Source organism: Mytilus californianus, unplaced genomic scaffold (genome assembly GCF_021869535.1).
Source record: "Mytilus californianus isolate M0D057914Y unplaced genomic scaffold, xbMytCali1.0.p SCAF_29, whole genome shotgun sequence".
Lineage (NCBI taxonomy): Eukaryota > Metazoa > Mollusca > Bivalvia > Mytilida > Mytilidae > Mytilus > Mytilus californianus.
Window position 1 is genome coordinate 503,862 of NW_026262678.1, and position 16,053 is coordinate 519,914.

General features: G+C 31.8%; 1 protein-coding gene across 1 annotated transcript in view; it reads left to right on the forward strand.

Moving 5' to 3' along the window:
- The first annotated feature begins 4,152 nt into the window (after positions 1 to 4,152).
- The window catches only part of LOC127732852 (uncharacterized), a 36,769-nt gene continuing 24,868 nt past the window's right edge, over positions 4,153 to 16,053 (forward strand). Inside the window, exons 1-4 of the mRNA XM_052242036.1 lie at positions 4,153 to 4,267; positions 5,210 to 5,293; positions 12,450 to 12,536; positions 15,798 to 15,866. Of these exons, the coding sequence (XP_052097996.1) occupies positions 4,173 to 4,267; positions 5,210 to 5,293; positions 12,450 to 12,536; positions 15,798 to 15,866 (335 nt within the window). The 5' untranslated portion in view covers positions 4,153 to 4,172. The remainder of the gene's footprint in view (positions 4,268 to 5,209; positions 5,294 to 12,449; positions 12,537 to 15,797; positions 15,867 to 16,053) is intronic.

The following is a 16,053-nucleotide window of genomic DNA, read 5'->3' on the forward strand; positions in this document are numbered from 1 at the left end:
ACTGTCAGATGCTATATGACAACATTTAAGAATTGTTCAAACTATACCTATGATTTTAACGTGGAATTTATTATTTCATGGTTTTGAATTAATCAGTGCTACTGAATATTGAGATTTGTTCATTATTTATACTAATAAAAACAGTATTTAAAGATTTAATTACCGTGTTGTATAGATAAACCTTTTAGAATAAGTTTATTTAAAGGATTGATAATTTACCCGAATCGTACATAAATTTCCAGGCTGGGTTAATTATATCATCGTATAATTTAGGATATGTTATTCCGTTCGAAATAAGTTGTTTACCGGTACAGATAAACTTGCAAACCAAATATTTGTATCAATGGAAGAAGTTAGTAAAGGTTTTAAGTTTTGTACGTTCATGATAAAAGATACTCCATAATGTAAACCATTATACATTTTACAGAAAATAAAAAAACTACATGATTTAGAACATAATACATCGACCTGTTAATATCCACTTGTTGATTACAGAACTCATAAAATCGATAAAAGATACTATTCATCAATTTGGGTTTCTTGGTCACAATGATAATTTAAATCTTACCTTTAATCCGTCAATTCTGAAGGACTACATAAAAAGATAACGACTGATTGAATGGACTTAACAACACAAATATGATATTCGTGATAAACAAGAGACACAAAAAATGTAGAAAAGAATTCCGAAGGGAATTTGTTTTAGTAATGGCCAGAGCAACGCTAGAGGGATAATCATACGGCTAAAATGTATGTTAAGCTATAAAATTATTGATAATTATACAGACAAAAATCAGACCCTGCTTGTGATAAATTTAGAAATCGATTAATGTAACAACTACAAAGGTCATGATACAAAAATGAACAGGGATACTGGAAATTGAATAATAGTTTTTTTTGAAAATTATCTAAAATTAAAAATCAAATTTCATTAATAATTATAAATAAAGCAATTGATTAAAAACTTAAGTTATTTCATGGGACAACTTTAGAATGAAGGATCTGTAAATCTAAAGCACTATACACAAAAAAAAATCAAGCAATGTATTGGAGAAACTCTTGAATATTAAAATTTATTCAAATAATAACAGGGAATATGAAACAAATGCTAACCTGAATAAAAATATTGAGAAAGTAGAAAAAGAAATTAGAAGATGACAAATTAAAAGTAATCAAATAAATTTACAGAATCAAGACTACGACGGATTGAAGAGGGATGATAGAATATTCTTCTTTTTTTCTTAGGTCTTGCAAAAATCTGATAATGCCAAAAAACTATCACTAGATTGTATAAAGATATTTATATAGTTTTTGATCAAGAGAAATTATTATCCTTGAAGCTAACTATAACATGTATAATAAACATTTATTGGTAATTTGTACATTTTTATTCTACGTGTACTTGCTGACAATGTCATTAATACTGGAATGGTCTTTATATAAACTTGTATTGGGTCAATTCACAATTTGGTTCATCCGCAGTATTTTTGGATAGTTCACTTAATTTTTTATCTATAAGCTGGAATATCAAATAATCTGGTACTATTTAAGAATTGAATGCTCATTTTGATAAATTTATTTGGGTGTAAAAGCGTTGACCGAAGTATATTTTGTATGAAGCGCGGAAGCGCTTCAGTCGAACAATGTGCTCAAGGTCAATGCTTTTACAACCCTATAAAATTTCAAAAGAAGAATTCAATACTTATAATTACATTTTTTTGCTAGGATCATGAAAACACGATTTCTATCAAGTTTTTCTTTTTTTTTACCTTTGACATTAATGTGGAAGCTTGTGTCATCATGAATGTTACATTTTATTTTGAAATGAAGGTTTATTTCAGAATGACGCGAGATTACTATTAACCAATCAAAATAACGTATTATAATGAAGCATAAATGTAATGTAATCATTTTGAGGTGTTTCTTCTGTTTCTTGAGAAGGATTTGATCAACCTGTTCAGTTATTATGAAGTGGAACAATTCCTATGTAGACGCAGCACGTAAATAGTAACCGGAAAGGTACCGCCATTGCATGTACGAAACCAACATGATAAACGATAGTTAATATACTAAAGTTTAAACATATCTATATCTGACAAACTACAAACGGACTCGTTGACCCATCCTGTACAAAATAGTGTCTGCCTACTCAGGTCTTTCCTAAAATGAATGTGATTGTCTTCAGCATAATCACTAAACTATACTGACAGAATTAATGTGATTTTGAAATAGATTAACCAACAAATTACAAGCAAGTAAGTGAAAGATTGTACAACTAGACGACAGTACTTCTCAGGCAATGACGATTCTTGCAAAGTTGTGCTTTAACCCTCTTGCTGCCAAAAGGACATTCATGGCTTCTACACACACAATTTGTTTATCGTTTAGAACGTCAATGGCCCATGGTAACGACACAATATAGTCGGGCACTTTCTGACGTCACCTAAAGGACGGTTGTAGAGTGAATAAAGTTAACTAAATAGAATGCATTTTTAAAACGAATGTCAACGAATAATACATGGTCAAAAGCGTGTAATTAGTATGATACTAACTAACTTAATTATGTCGTGTTGCATTTTCAAGCAAAAAAAACCGCTTACATTCGAGTAATATCTAATAACAGGTTTTTGTGTACCATTTAGTCTAAACATTTTTATTTATTTTAGCTTTCCCTAATATATAATCACAAAAGTGACGGATTTTATATTTGATTTCGCGAAAAAAAAACAAATTTTCGAACCTCAATCACACCACTGCCATTGACTTCATTAGTTTTCTTCATAATGGTGCACGTACGTAAAACGATTAAATGACATTTCCAATAAATTGTATACTTGTTTCATCATGGAAGCAAAAATCATGAAAATCTAAAAAATTATATTCGATAGAAATGTGGACATTGAATCTCTTGGTAACTCAATGTAAGGCCCACTATAATTTCTTATCCTATGTAACACATCATCATTTCCCAGTATATCTACAAGCCTGAAATACTTGCCACAGAACGTTCAGCAAACAACAATAAACCAAATCAATGAAACAAAAAAGATTCATTTGAATAAAAGATATGATATGTATGTCAATTACCATGTGTATTTAATTATAGAATCTAGAGAGCAAAACAATTATCTCATCAAGTCCTGAATGATAATTTGCTTGAGACTTACATGTAGGTCATATACATTATTTTTAGTTTCTTTTCCTTCTTATTCCTATTTTTGTCATTCACATTTCCTTAAAATTCAAAGTTGAAGGTTAAGTGAAGCCAACACAATAGCAATAAAAGGGATGATTGAGATATTGACAAATAAATATTGGTTATAATGTTTAAAAGGTTTTCCTTCCCTACAGAAACGAGGCTTATAAATGAACACAATACCACGTCTTTGAAGGCTGACTGCGGAATAGACATATGGTCAACTGTTTTACATAAAACGTAATGCTGATTGATATAGCACGTTGCATATCTGTACAACACGGAAATATCTGATGTTCAAATATCACATTTCGAAAAAAAAAATATTAGATACTGTGGATTCATTTATTTTCGTGGGTACCAATTTTCGTGGATAAAGGAAAACATACATGTTCGTGGATATTTAATTTTGTGGTTTTGCCGAAATATGCATACAAGCCTATAGAAAATTTGGTATTCGTTGATCATTTATTTTCGTGGTTCACCTGTTCCCACAAAATCCACGAAAATTGGTATCCAACGAATAATAATGAACCCACAGTATTAATAAATGTACATAACATATTATGAACTCGATGGACACTAAACTTAGGATATATTTTAGTATCTGGGTAGTGCCGGTTTTTTATACTGTGCAAAAGTCTAATTATTATTTCTTTAGTACAAATTATTGACTTTAACTCATCAGATGTAATACATTCAACTAGAAAAAAACAATAGTTTTAACTGCGGGAAATTGGAAAGAAAATTTTATGTTTAAACAAATATACGTATTGAAAAGATTAATTAATCAAATCATATAAGGCGCAAATAACGAACTTTTTATCATTGATATGTCAACGGGCTTTATTTTAATATTCAAAATAAGATGCTATAGCATAATCGAAATAAGAAACATTTTTTATCTCTTTTTATGATTTGTGCAGTGTCAAATATTTTATTTCTTTGAACTTTCACACAGTTTGAAGTAAAAGAAATGGAGGCCAAATCAAAAAGAGCCGAACAAACATATGATGAACTTTTATCGGAAAATGCATCATTAAAAACAGTAATTGAATGCCTCAATGAACAGTAAGTACTTTGAATAAACAAATACTTAAAATCAGTTGTTTATATGAAAATAGGGAGATGTGGTATGATTGCCAATGAACTAACTATCCACCACAGTTAAAATGAAGTAGATGTAAGCAAAAATTGGCAACAGTAAGCCGTCAACAGCGAGAAAACCCAAAACCACTTAGTCGGCAATATAATATGAAACAATTCAATTGAGAAAAGTAACGTCCTAATTTATAACAAAACAACCTGCGAAAAACAAATATAACAAACATGAACAAAGGATAACCACTGAAATACATGCTCCTGACTTGTGACAGGCACATATAGAATGTGGCGAGGTTTAACATGTTTTTGAGCGCTCAACCCTCCCTTAACTTGGGACAGTGGTGTATCAGCACAACATCATAAGAACAAACTATATAAAAAAAAAAAAATCAGTTGAAAAGGGTTAAACTTTTCAGATCGATACAAAGCAGAAACATTTCTAACAAAAACACATCCGGACGTGCCACTGTATTTATACATCCCACAGAACACAAAACAAAATAAAGTACAAATCTGAGAGTACTCGCAGTTACTGACAGTTAGTTCATATCCATCAACGATTAATACAAAAAATATTTGTCTAAGACAAAAAACAACAACATTGATTTGATAGTAACTGGTTGAATACCGCAGTGAATGTATTTTTTTCCATGGACACATATTAGATTTCTTGAAAAAGACACGGAATAAAAGGTTTATGTACCTAGGCTTGTTTAACTGTTTCCAATAAAAACTATAATCCTCAATAAAATGGATGAGTAGAATAATTCTCGTTTAGATGGGAAGATACATTTTTTCTCGTAACTTTGAAGAATCTGTACAGTTTGAAACGTTATACAGGAGCAACGAATGCATAAGAAAATTTAATGGATTGTATATAATTAAATTAATTCTTTTTTATTATATCAGAAAGGAAACTGTGCAAAGTTATTATAGGAATGAATCAAAAAAGAAGGAAGAATTAAAAGCACAGTACTCAAAGCTGCAAGAACAGTACGTAGAAATAGAAAAAAGGCTAATGTTTCGTTTATTCTATAATGAAGCTAGGAGAATACTCTAAAGTAATTAAGGTCATAAATTACTAAATTGTCCCACGTTCATTTGTAAATTTATTTTGTATGCACTTTTGAAAATGAAATGAAATAAAATTGACCTCACAAATAATTGTACTAAATAATTAGATGCAAAGACGTATCCAATTGTGTATGAATGTTGTGTAGTCTGCATATTAAATCTTTCCATTTCCATTTGTTTCCATTTGTGTCCGGTATTATCTAAAATTCCACTTTATTTTCAAAATCAGTCTGTTCCTATTGTATCCTACAGCTACACTAAAACCATTGCACCTAAGGTATTTAACAATACGCAAGCATTGTAGAACTTTGATTTACAAGAATATCTTAAAAAGAAAACTATGACATGTTACTGTTCATACTCGCCTTATATTTACAGCCCCTCTGGCCATGTTATTACTGGGGATCTAAACATAATTCAACATGAACATCTCAGAAAGGTGATATCTCATGGTCCTAGGTTCAGATAACCCCAACTGATTAATTCGAACCATAAATTCAAAATAATTATTGATTCCAGTGAGGACTACGCCAGAGCATGGGCTAAACGAGAAGAAGTTGAGCTGGACACTTTGTCAGAATGGGTTAAAACAATTAGGTCTTTGCTAAAACGTCGAAGTCATAAGTTGAAGAATTGATTTAATGATCGACCAAAGTCTGTTTTCAGAGACAAAGAAGCTGTGAAATCTCTATTATCTCTTCAGGATAATTATGTTGGTGTTCCTGCGGACAAAACTTCAAATAATATTGTTTTTGTATGTAAATCGTACTACTACGAGTGTCTTGTAAAACAATAAGGAATAAATGAGCACTCAGGTAATTCCACATTAAAAGACATATCATTTGACAAGGATGAAGTTTTGGCGAATCATAAGTCCTTCGTGGCCTCAATGAACATTTCATTGAACAGCACATCTGAGGACTTACCTTGTTTGTATTAGATACCTAAGCTTCACAAAACGTACAAACAACCGTACATTGCCGGCTCATCTGCATGTTCTTTAAAGAAATTGTACATTAGATTGACAAAAATTCTTTCCGCAGTGAAAGAGGGTCTTCGGAAATACTATGGAACTGTTTACTCGCGTAGTGGTATAAACCATATGTGAATTAAAAAAAAACTCTAAAGAACTGATAGATAATTTCTCGATCTTATTATGAAATGAGTTCTATCAAAAGTTTTGATTTTTCAACCCTTTATACCACAATTCCCCATTTGAAGTTGAACAATCGTCTAAAAGAAATAAACCTCAATGCTCTTTAATAAAAACGGTTGCATGCTCTATAAATTTATTACTTTGGGATACCATACGGAATATTTTGTTAATAGTGAACAAACAGGTAAAAGATGTTACATTGTACACAGAGGAACAAGTGATCAGTATGCTGGAGTTTCTTATTGACAACATATTGTTTAATTTGGAGGTAGACTTTTTCAACAAATTGTCGGCATTCCGATAGAAAATGAACTGTGCGCCTCTCCTTGCCGACCTATTCTTATTTTCATATGAGTCGGAGTTCCATCAGACACTTGTCAAAAACAAGAAGATCAAAGGCACCGGATTATTTAATTTCACATTCAGTTTTTTTCGATGACTATTTTCCATTTACAATCTAAACCTTTCTGATTGGGATCCATTAATATATCCTTCAGAACTAGAAACTAAAGAAACAACCGACACGGCTTGCTCTGTCTCATTTTTAGACTTATACCTCGAATTTGACATAAGCGGTCATCTTATTTCCTTTACTGACAAACGAAACGATTTCAATTTTGAAATTATAAATTTTTCCCAACTTAGCACCAATATTGGGAATTCCATCATGGAATTTTATGCGACTGTTATACAAATGAGAGGTTTAGCTAGCTATAAAACCAGGTTCAATCCACCATGTTCTACATAAGAAAATGCCTGTACCAAGTCAGGAATATGACAGTTGTTGTCCATTCGTTGAATGTGTTTGAGCTTTTGATTTTGCCATTTGATTATGACTTTTATCTAGAAATTAACTATGAGGGTCGGTTGAAAACATAACTTTACGACAAAAGTGATGATTTCAGCTTCCCAATTGTGGATTTTCATTTTTAAACCAAGAGTTCCGAATGGTGTTGAAATCATCACTTTGTAAATTTTACGGACGCCATCACGAGTTGGTTGACCGTTATGGAATATCCGTTTCACAGATGATATCGGATATGTTCCTTATGTCGTAACTACAATCCCGTTCCCTTTTCACGGATGTAACCTACCGAATTAGACTATTTACCCCTATGTGTGACATTTTTACCTATTGTTTTTGTTTGTTTTGTTCACACATCGTTGTCAATATAATGGAATTTGATGCGACTGTCACACAAGAGGTCTAGCTAGCTTTAAAACCAGGTTCAATCCACCATTTTCTCATAACAAAATGCCTGTACCAAGTCAGGAATATGGCAGTTGTTATCCATTCGTTTGATGTGTTTGAACTTTTGATTTTGCCATTTGATAGGGGACTTTCCTTTTTGAATTTTCCTCGGAGTTCAGTATTTTTGTGATTTTACTTTTTATATCAATTTAATTGTAATTCAAATTGTTTAGATTACTTTTACATGCAACTGCACTTCACAAAAACTATGTTCATTGAATGTATTGGATTAAAAGAAAGGCCTGCGCTTGAAAACATGTCTCCAAATCAGTTATCTGTTTTTCTCTCATTTTTTACAAATAGATTTATATTTCGTATGTTTAAGAAGTATGTTTAAAATGTTCTCCATACCCTCGTTTGAGCGGGTGGCTTTCTTGTCTCAAGTTTTTTAAAGAGGGGGCGCAAATGATGCCCATATAGATATTAACCTACATCCTGTCGATAAACATTATTGCCAAAACGTACATACGTGTTGTGAAAGAGAAAATCTACAGCGTTAATTTATCGTCTCATTACAATTAAGGTAAATGTTTCTAGCATATTTACCTTTTTCAGTACAGAAGAATGAGTAGCAGCAAATAAGTCTGCAATCAGATTTTTCAAAGGGCCATTTAATTTAGTGATAAAAATTTTGTTTGCTAAGGTTGGATCTAAACGTGGAATGGATTTATGAAAAGTCATAACCTGTCAACCGAATCAAACAACCAACAACACCAAGTATTGTTTCTTAAACATGTAGAGTTTTGTTACATCCCTACAATTCCACTATTTTCATATGCTTTAATACAAAAGTTAATAACAAGTTCTTTAATTTTAGTAAAGGAATTAGTTAACAGCATAGAAAGATAAGTAGTAAAATACTCAGAAGAAGTTGAGAAAGAGTCTCAGTGATATTTGACGGTTTTTTTTTTTTGTAGTTGAGGTAGCTTAGACATTTTCATAAGAGGCCTTAGGATGAAAAGTGGCAGTGAGAAGATTATTTACTCTTTGACTCTCTGTAGAGTGCACGGCCTTGAATGTAGAAGAATTTATAATCTGATCTTACAAACTGCCGCCGTGTAGTATAGAGAAGATTATTTACTCTTTGACTCTCTGAAGAGTGCACGTCCTTGAATGTAGAAGAATTTATAATCTGATCTTACAAACTGCCGCCGTGTAGTATTTATGTGATACATGTACCACCATCACAGTATTGACTGAACCATCAGCCTGAACAAACACAAAACGCTAAGCAGGTGTTTGAAGTTTGATTTTAATTCCTGAAATTTGCGTTTTACTAGTTCTTTTATGTTTATAAAGTTGGTAGCCTCTCGATCCTGAACGATGTTAACGACCCCTGTAAAATCACATATATAAAATCTGTCTCGTGGTAAAGGTGCATTATTTACGATACTTCAATTACCACCCATAGTAGCAATTCATATCTAGATAAAACTCTTATTAACTTCTAATTAATTCTCAAAATGTGATAATGTAAAATTCAGACATTAATGCAAATAGAAATTAAAAATATTTTCCGCAGATTTCTCCCATTTACAAAATGTGGTACGATAGGATGAAAGCCATGTTAAATGACCTGATAACAAGCTTTCTTATTCTTTTTTATGAAGAATGATATGTTGGTTTTTTTTTTTCAAAAGCTCATTACCTCTCGATCCTGAACGATGTTAATGACCCCTGTTATCACATGGCCATAGGAATTTTTATTTAAACCTCGATGTTACACAGTGCCATAGGGACAAGGGTTATTTACTATAATTCACCTATAGCATTAAATAATATCTGTAATCATGAGAAGTAGAATTGCTCTAGTGCCGAATAAATAAGTATATTTTCAAAAATATCTCAATTCAATAAAATAAAAAATAAACACATTTTCTCTGCTGCTTGCACTAGTAATCTATTGATCGCTATGGTTCGTATAATGATATGCTAATATGTAAACATAAAGCTTGAGTACTTACGCGTGAAAAATATTTGAGTATAGTTTTATTTGTAAATTTGGCAGTTTCATAATTATTCAAATATGCCCTTTGTTCCCCCTCAAGGACAAATGCAGAATGTCCAAAAAGAGATATCTTAGTCTGCTGTATTCAGCTGCTAAGACATAGTGTATATCAGAATGTATTTGTATAACTATATTTATAAATGGTAAAAAAATAAATAGAATGTTACCATTTCCGAATATAAGTAATAATGGTTAAAGTTTAGATCATGATCATGACATGTCACCTTGACTTTATTTTGATTTTATTGACTAACAGTATCAAATCAAACACTCTAGGCCTATATATCAGTAACGGATAATTAGTATCAATTAGATCTCCCTTAATAATGCAAAATGTATACTGAAATGTTAATTGCTCGTGAGCCGTTAATATTTCTTTCTATTTCGTAAAGTGATATATAAGTTTAGATAGCACTGAAAGGCATTAAACACACATAAAACCCTTAAAATATGGTCAAAAATATGAAATTCGTGATCTAGGTCACAACCTTGATCTTTGACCTTATGACCTTTGGCCAGATCATTGGTCCCCGATGTCCTTGCTAAAGACACAATGGATCTAGGAACTTTGGTTAAGGAGTTAAAGCTAATCTTGTCTTTTCATAAACCGTTAACGGGGGTTATGCCTCTTACGAAAAAGTCAAATCTCTTCGGTCAAAATGTACCAAAGTTGCGCCTTGATGACCCAAACATTTTTCACATTGGTACCCGATGTCCTTGCTAAAGACACCATGGATCTAGCAACTTTGGTTAAGGAGTTAAAAGCTAATTTTGTCTTTTCAGAAACCGTTAACGGGGGTTATGCCTCTTACGAAAAAGTCAAATCTTTCGGTCAAAATGTACCAAAGTTGCGCCTTGATGACCCAAACTTTTTTCACTATAGACGATTCCTGTACGTATAAGGATTTCAGAGATATCTCGAAACAAGTAGTAAGGTAAAAGGTCAAGGTCAAACTTTAAAAACCTTTAAAACACACTTGAAACACTTTAGATAAGGTCATAAACACATAATTTGCTCTCTGAGACATGACCTTGACCTTTGACCTTGTGATCATTGTCAAGGTCATTAGTCCTCAATGTCATTTCTGCAGACCCAATGGGTTTAGGACCTTTTGTTTTTATAGTTAAAACTCATTTTGTCTTTTCTGAAACCGTTAACGGGAGTTATGCCCCTTACGGCAGAGTTGAATCTCTTCGATCAAACTGTAACAAAGTTGCGCCTTAAAGACCCAAACATTTTCCACTACTCAAGATATCCGTAAGTATAGTGGTTTCTGAGATTATCCCATAACAAGGTGTAAGATCAAAGGTCAAGGTCAACGTTAAAATTTGATCTTGAGGCATTTTCAAGGTCACATGAATTGATGACGACCATTGATCAGTGGTAAAGACCTTAGGTCGCTACGACTTACGGTTTCTGAGTTTTGGTTGCCAACCGACATCGGTTTATCTTTAAGGGGGCATAACGCAATCAATGAGTCGTTGAATCTTTTCGATCCCGATGTAACGAAGAACCAGGGTATGGTCCTGAACAAATTCTACCCTTATAGGTTTTTGTCTACCTCTAACGGTTACGGTGTTCATCCCATAACAAGGTTTTTATGTTTTGGGGAGATAACTCCGGACCGACAAAATTTTACGACTCACAGGGTGAGTTCCGGATAGGTATTTGTGACACCTTAATACGACATGTCTTACAGTTAAGGCTGCTAACTTCGTCAAAGTTTGGCGGAAAAAGAATAATAATAATCAGACGAAAAGGAAAGACCTTAATTATTTGTTGATTTCGGTCTACATTAATTAGACAGTCAGTTAGGGTAAAACAATGAAAAAGAAACCTTTTTCAATATGAATAACATTGATAGGAGAGATTACCATTAGGAAGACAAATAAAAAAAAAAAAACTGGCCTTATGTTTTGATTTAAAAAAAAAACAAAACTGAAAGAACAATAACGATAGATTGTACAACGGTGTTCAATTCATAACCTTATCATAAACTTACTTAATAGTTTTCCGACTACCATTATTACATTCCGAAATGCGAAATTACATACAAGAAGTGTATCCTTGTCTGAAAGGATTTCAGGGGGAAAGAAAATAACACGAAATATCGACTAAATATGTGTAAATACATTATTTGTTCCAACTGTTTATTAAAACAAATATAGACATATTGTTTTTGCATAATATTTAAATATATTGTTTACACGTCTTTGTATATTAAATATATTATATACAAGTCGATTTGTTAGCCACAGAGTTGATGTTACTAATGAAATAAAGCTTTTCAATTATTGTCGAAATGACCGACTAAACTAAATAACCTACTATAGTATGTACTCTCATTGTCATCTTATATCAGGTAAAATGAAATACCGTAGATTTGTATGTGCCTTAAATGTTTTAATACTATCATATTGTATGTAATTTACTTGTTAATATCGTGAGCTTTAAAATTATTTATAATCCCGTCTGCGTTCATTATTTGTTATATTTCTAATTTAATGAAAGGCTTCATTCCATTTTTAATACGGACATTTAAGTATATTTACTTTAAAAAAAACAGTACACTTGTTACAAATGTATTCATTTATATAGAAATAAGGGATCAAGCCAAGCGATCAAACTAATAAAAACTGTATTCATTTGTGTTCTTAGGTATAAAGAAAAGAGTCTTGCAGCATCTGAATGTGGTTACCTGAAACGAAAGTTCAAATTAAAGGAAGTAGACGATCAACTTGACAGGTATAACTTAATCAAAAAGGTATCAAACTAAACAAAATCAAATTTGTTAAATCGGATCATTTAATTGCTGACATTTTTACCAATATTTTACCAACAAAAAAATAGAAGACGTATTAACAAAGTCGAGAAAATATATTTCACAGTCGATCACTATTTGTCAAACTTTCGAGAAAGAAACATGGATAGATTAAGACGACATTAGTTAACCGATATTCAAATCTCGTAAATAGATTAGGAACAGATAACTTACGAATGGATACACGAAATGGTGTATTGGGTCGTTATCTGATCTCACATTCACAGTCACTCTCTTTTTATATCCCAGAAAAAGAAAGAAATTTGAATTGAGTTCTACAAGAGCATAATGCCTAGACAGAAACACATATCCAAACTCTCATATCATGATCATTGTATGTTTTTGTTCTTGATCTTACACGCATAACGCAGATTTGTATGTGTCTCAAATCTTATGAAATTTTCAAATTGTGTAAAATTTACTATTTTAGTGCATTTATAAAGTATTTATATTCCATTGTGTGCACATTATTTGATCAATTGAATCAGACTGACTTGATTTACAAGTTCCCATAAAAGCTATATCCTTAAAATAAAATCGACCAAAGATATCAATTAATTTAATTTCGGATATCAGACACGCATGCCATCTACAAAAGACTCATCATTGGCGTTCGAATCAAAACAGATGGAAGACCAAATAAAATACCAACCTGAAAGGCATATTAAAACCCGGATGAAGTAAGACACACTTCAGAATCGTAGTACGCCTAGCCGTGATCCTATAATTCAGATCTTTACCTCCAACCTTTACAACAGTGGGTATATCAACGTTTTATACTGTAATATGTTTCAGAAAAGTTATACGTATCCCTACATATGAACAAAATCAATAATTGACGAACATGATATGAACTGTAATCGCTGGTTGTTTGCTGTGAATTTCGTTATATACTACAACTTTGTGTAAACGGAAAAAACTTTTAGTCGAACTGATGTTGTTATATATCTGAGTTCAAACTAGTTCTTGGTTAAATGAATAACAAGAAAAAAATATTTGTGAAGAAACCATTCCAACAACTTTACAAGTGGAGTCATAGAAACTGCAAACAGATGAAATGGTAGTCTTAATGATCAACACAGAGTTGCAAACGGATTTCCTAGCTGATTTATAATGTTTGCACCAACAGAGCGAATTCATATGACAGTCAGAAGTCTGTCATTGTGACAAGGGAGGGTAGTTTAAACTTATAAAAAAAAATTAATAAACCCAATCGTTGATTGTGTTGCTGCATAATATAAATTTTCTAGAAATATATTGCAAATCAACTTAAAATAAACAAATTAAACAAAAACGTTATGACATAAAAAGACGTGTAATTAATGAATCACCAAACAGCTATAGAACAAACTAGAGAGTCTAAAGGGTATGTGTCGCTCACCTTTGTATATGTGTATTTTCAATACTGAACCCTCTGCAGCATTGTGGACTAGAATAGAATTTACGACAAAAATCTCTTTTTGATGATCTTGCTGATATTTTTTTCTCTTTATTCTCTGAACAGTTTCTCTCTATCTTCTTTAGCTTTTGTCCCTAATCCAGAAAATGGTACAAAAAGTCGTCATTTAAGGCAATCACTGCTATCAAGACTAATGATTTTCGAAAAACTTAACCGTTTTGAAGATCTTTTCTTGCTAGTTATTTTTGTTTTATTACGTGTCTATCTATCTATCTATACAAAATGATAATAATTTTCATTTTAAAGCAATAACTCCAATAAACGAGGGGCGAAAGATGCGTTCAACATAGTCACGAAATTTGTTTGAATTATTTAGTGAGAGAACATCATCTATATAGCGGAAAGTAAAGTTAAAGGATTCTGCTAACTTCTTTTCTTTCTTCCTAAGAAGTTCCTGTATGAAGCCAGCCTCATAAGAATATAGGAACAAGTCGGAAAGAAGAGGGGCACAATTGGTTCCCATGGAAATGCCGATAGTTTGTTGAAAAATACGTCCTCCAAACGTAACACATATGTTGTCAATCAAGAAATCAAGCATCTTGATACGGATTTCGATCATTTAACTTATTTGTAGATCTTATCTTACTGATCAATTTAGCTGTTAAAAGTGTCTACCTATATATTAAAGTTTTTAAAATAATAGGCAAATCGCTAAAAATGAGTAAAAATCGTAATTAAAAAGCATTACCTCCAAGAAGGAGTCAACTGACGATTTCGGCTGTGTGGACTTATCTGAAGATCTTTGCTTATTCAAGTTTTTATCTATCTATTATAGTTTTTAAGATATTAGACAAACACGCAAATAATGGGGAAACTCGTCATTAAAGGGCAATAAATTAAATAAGGAGTTGTCGGGCGATTTCAGCAATGTTTACTTATTTATAAATCTTGTCTGATTTTTTTGCTGTTTTAAGTTTATCTCTATTTATCATAGTTTAAAAAAAAAATATGAAAAATTGAAAAAAATGGTGAAACTCGTCATGTCACGGCAATAACTCCTATAAGAAGTCGTCTGACGGTTTTGATGTATACGGACAATGTGTTGATCTCATCATTTTTAACATTTATGTGGGCCAGGTGAGCGAATAATTTTCGTGAGGTCAAATTTAGTTTCCGAAATTATAAGGACAATTCACCTGATCATACATCATAGACTTTTAATATACCATGAGAAATTTTAATTAATATCTGAACAAAGGGAAAATACTGCAGTTTGATTTATTTTCTTAAACTCTGAGCGAGGAAATGATTTTCATGTAACAACATTTCAATCAGCAAACGAACGTATTCTGTTATATATCATTTGTTTAAAGAACATACTCATGATTATGCATCATTTCATGTATATTTCAGCCGTCTAGTTTCAAATGTATAACAATGTCACACATGGCATTGGCGTAACTTTTGTAATACTTGTGTGCATTTTACAAAACATGTTGACATAAAGATTTGATTGTGTCATCATTTTGCTAATGGTAAGTATTTCCCATATTTATCTTTAGTCATTTCTCAAAAACACCCACAAGAAAAAATAATGTCAACATATTAATGATTTTTACAGACTTAAATGAATTAAAACCCGTAGTCAATATATTACATCATGAGTTCAACAGACATATTACGTATTGATTCAGAGAGCAAATGTTGAGTGTTACAATCACTGAAGAGGCTGGAAATAAATTCAGTTGTCACGGGAATCAATCACTGCAATGTTTTGTCTTTTCAGCTGTTCGCCAATGAGAAGAAACAACGAAAATCAAGTTAGAAAAATCGACTATTTCGAAGAATGTCAAAAGTAATCCTACTCTTTTTATTGTAAAATATAGCATATATTGAAATTAATTGTTGTTTTAAAGTAAAAACAAAGGTCCTTACATGTATTTCGTTCCTTTATCGAACTCCATTAATTTATTGGTTTATCAAATAATTGATATGAACTTGTTGTAACGCTATATTTGTTTAGATTTGATATCATCCGACGA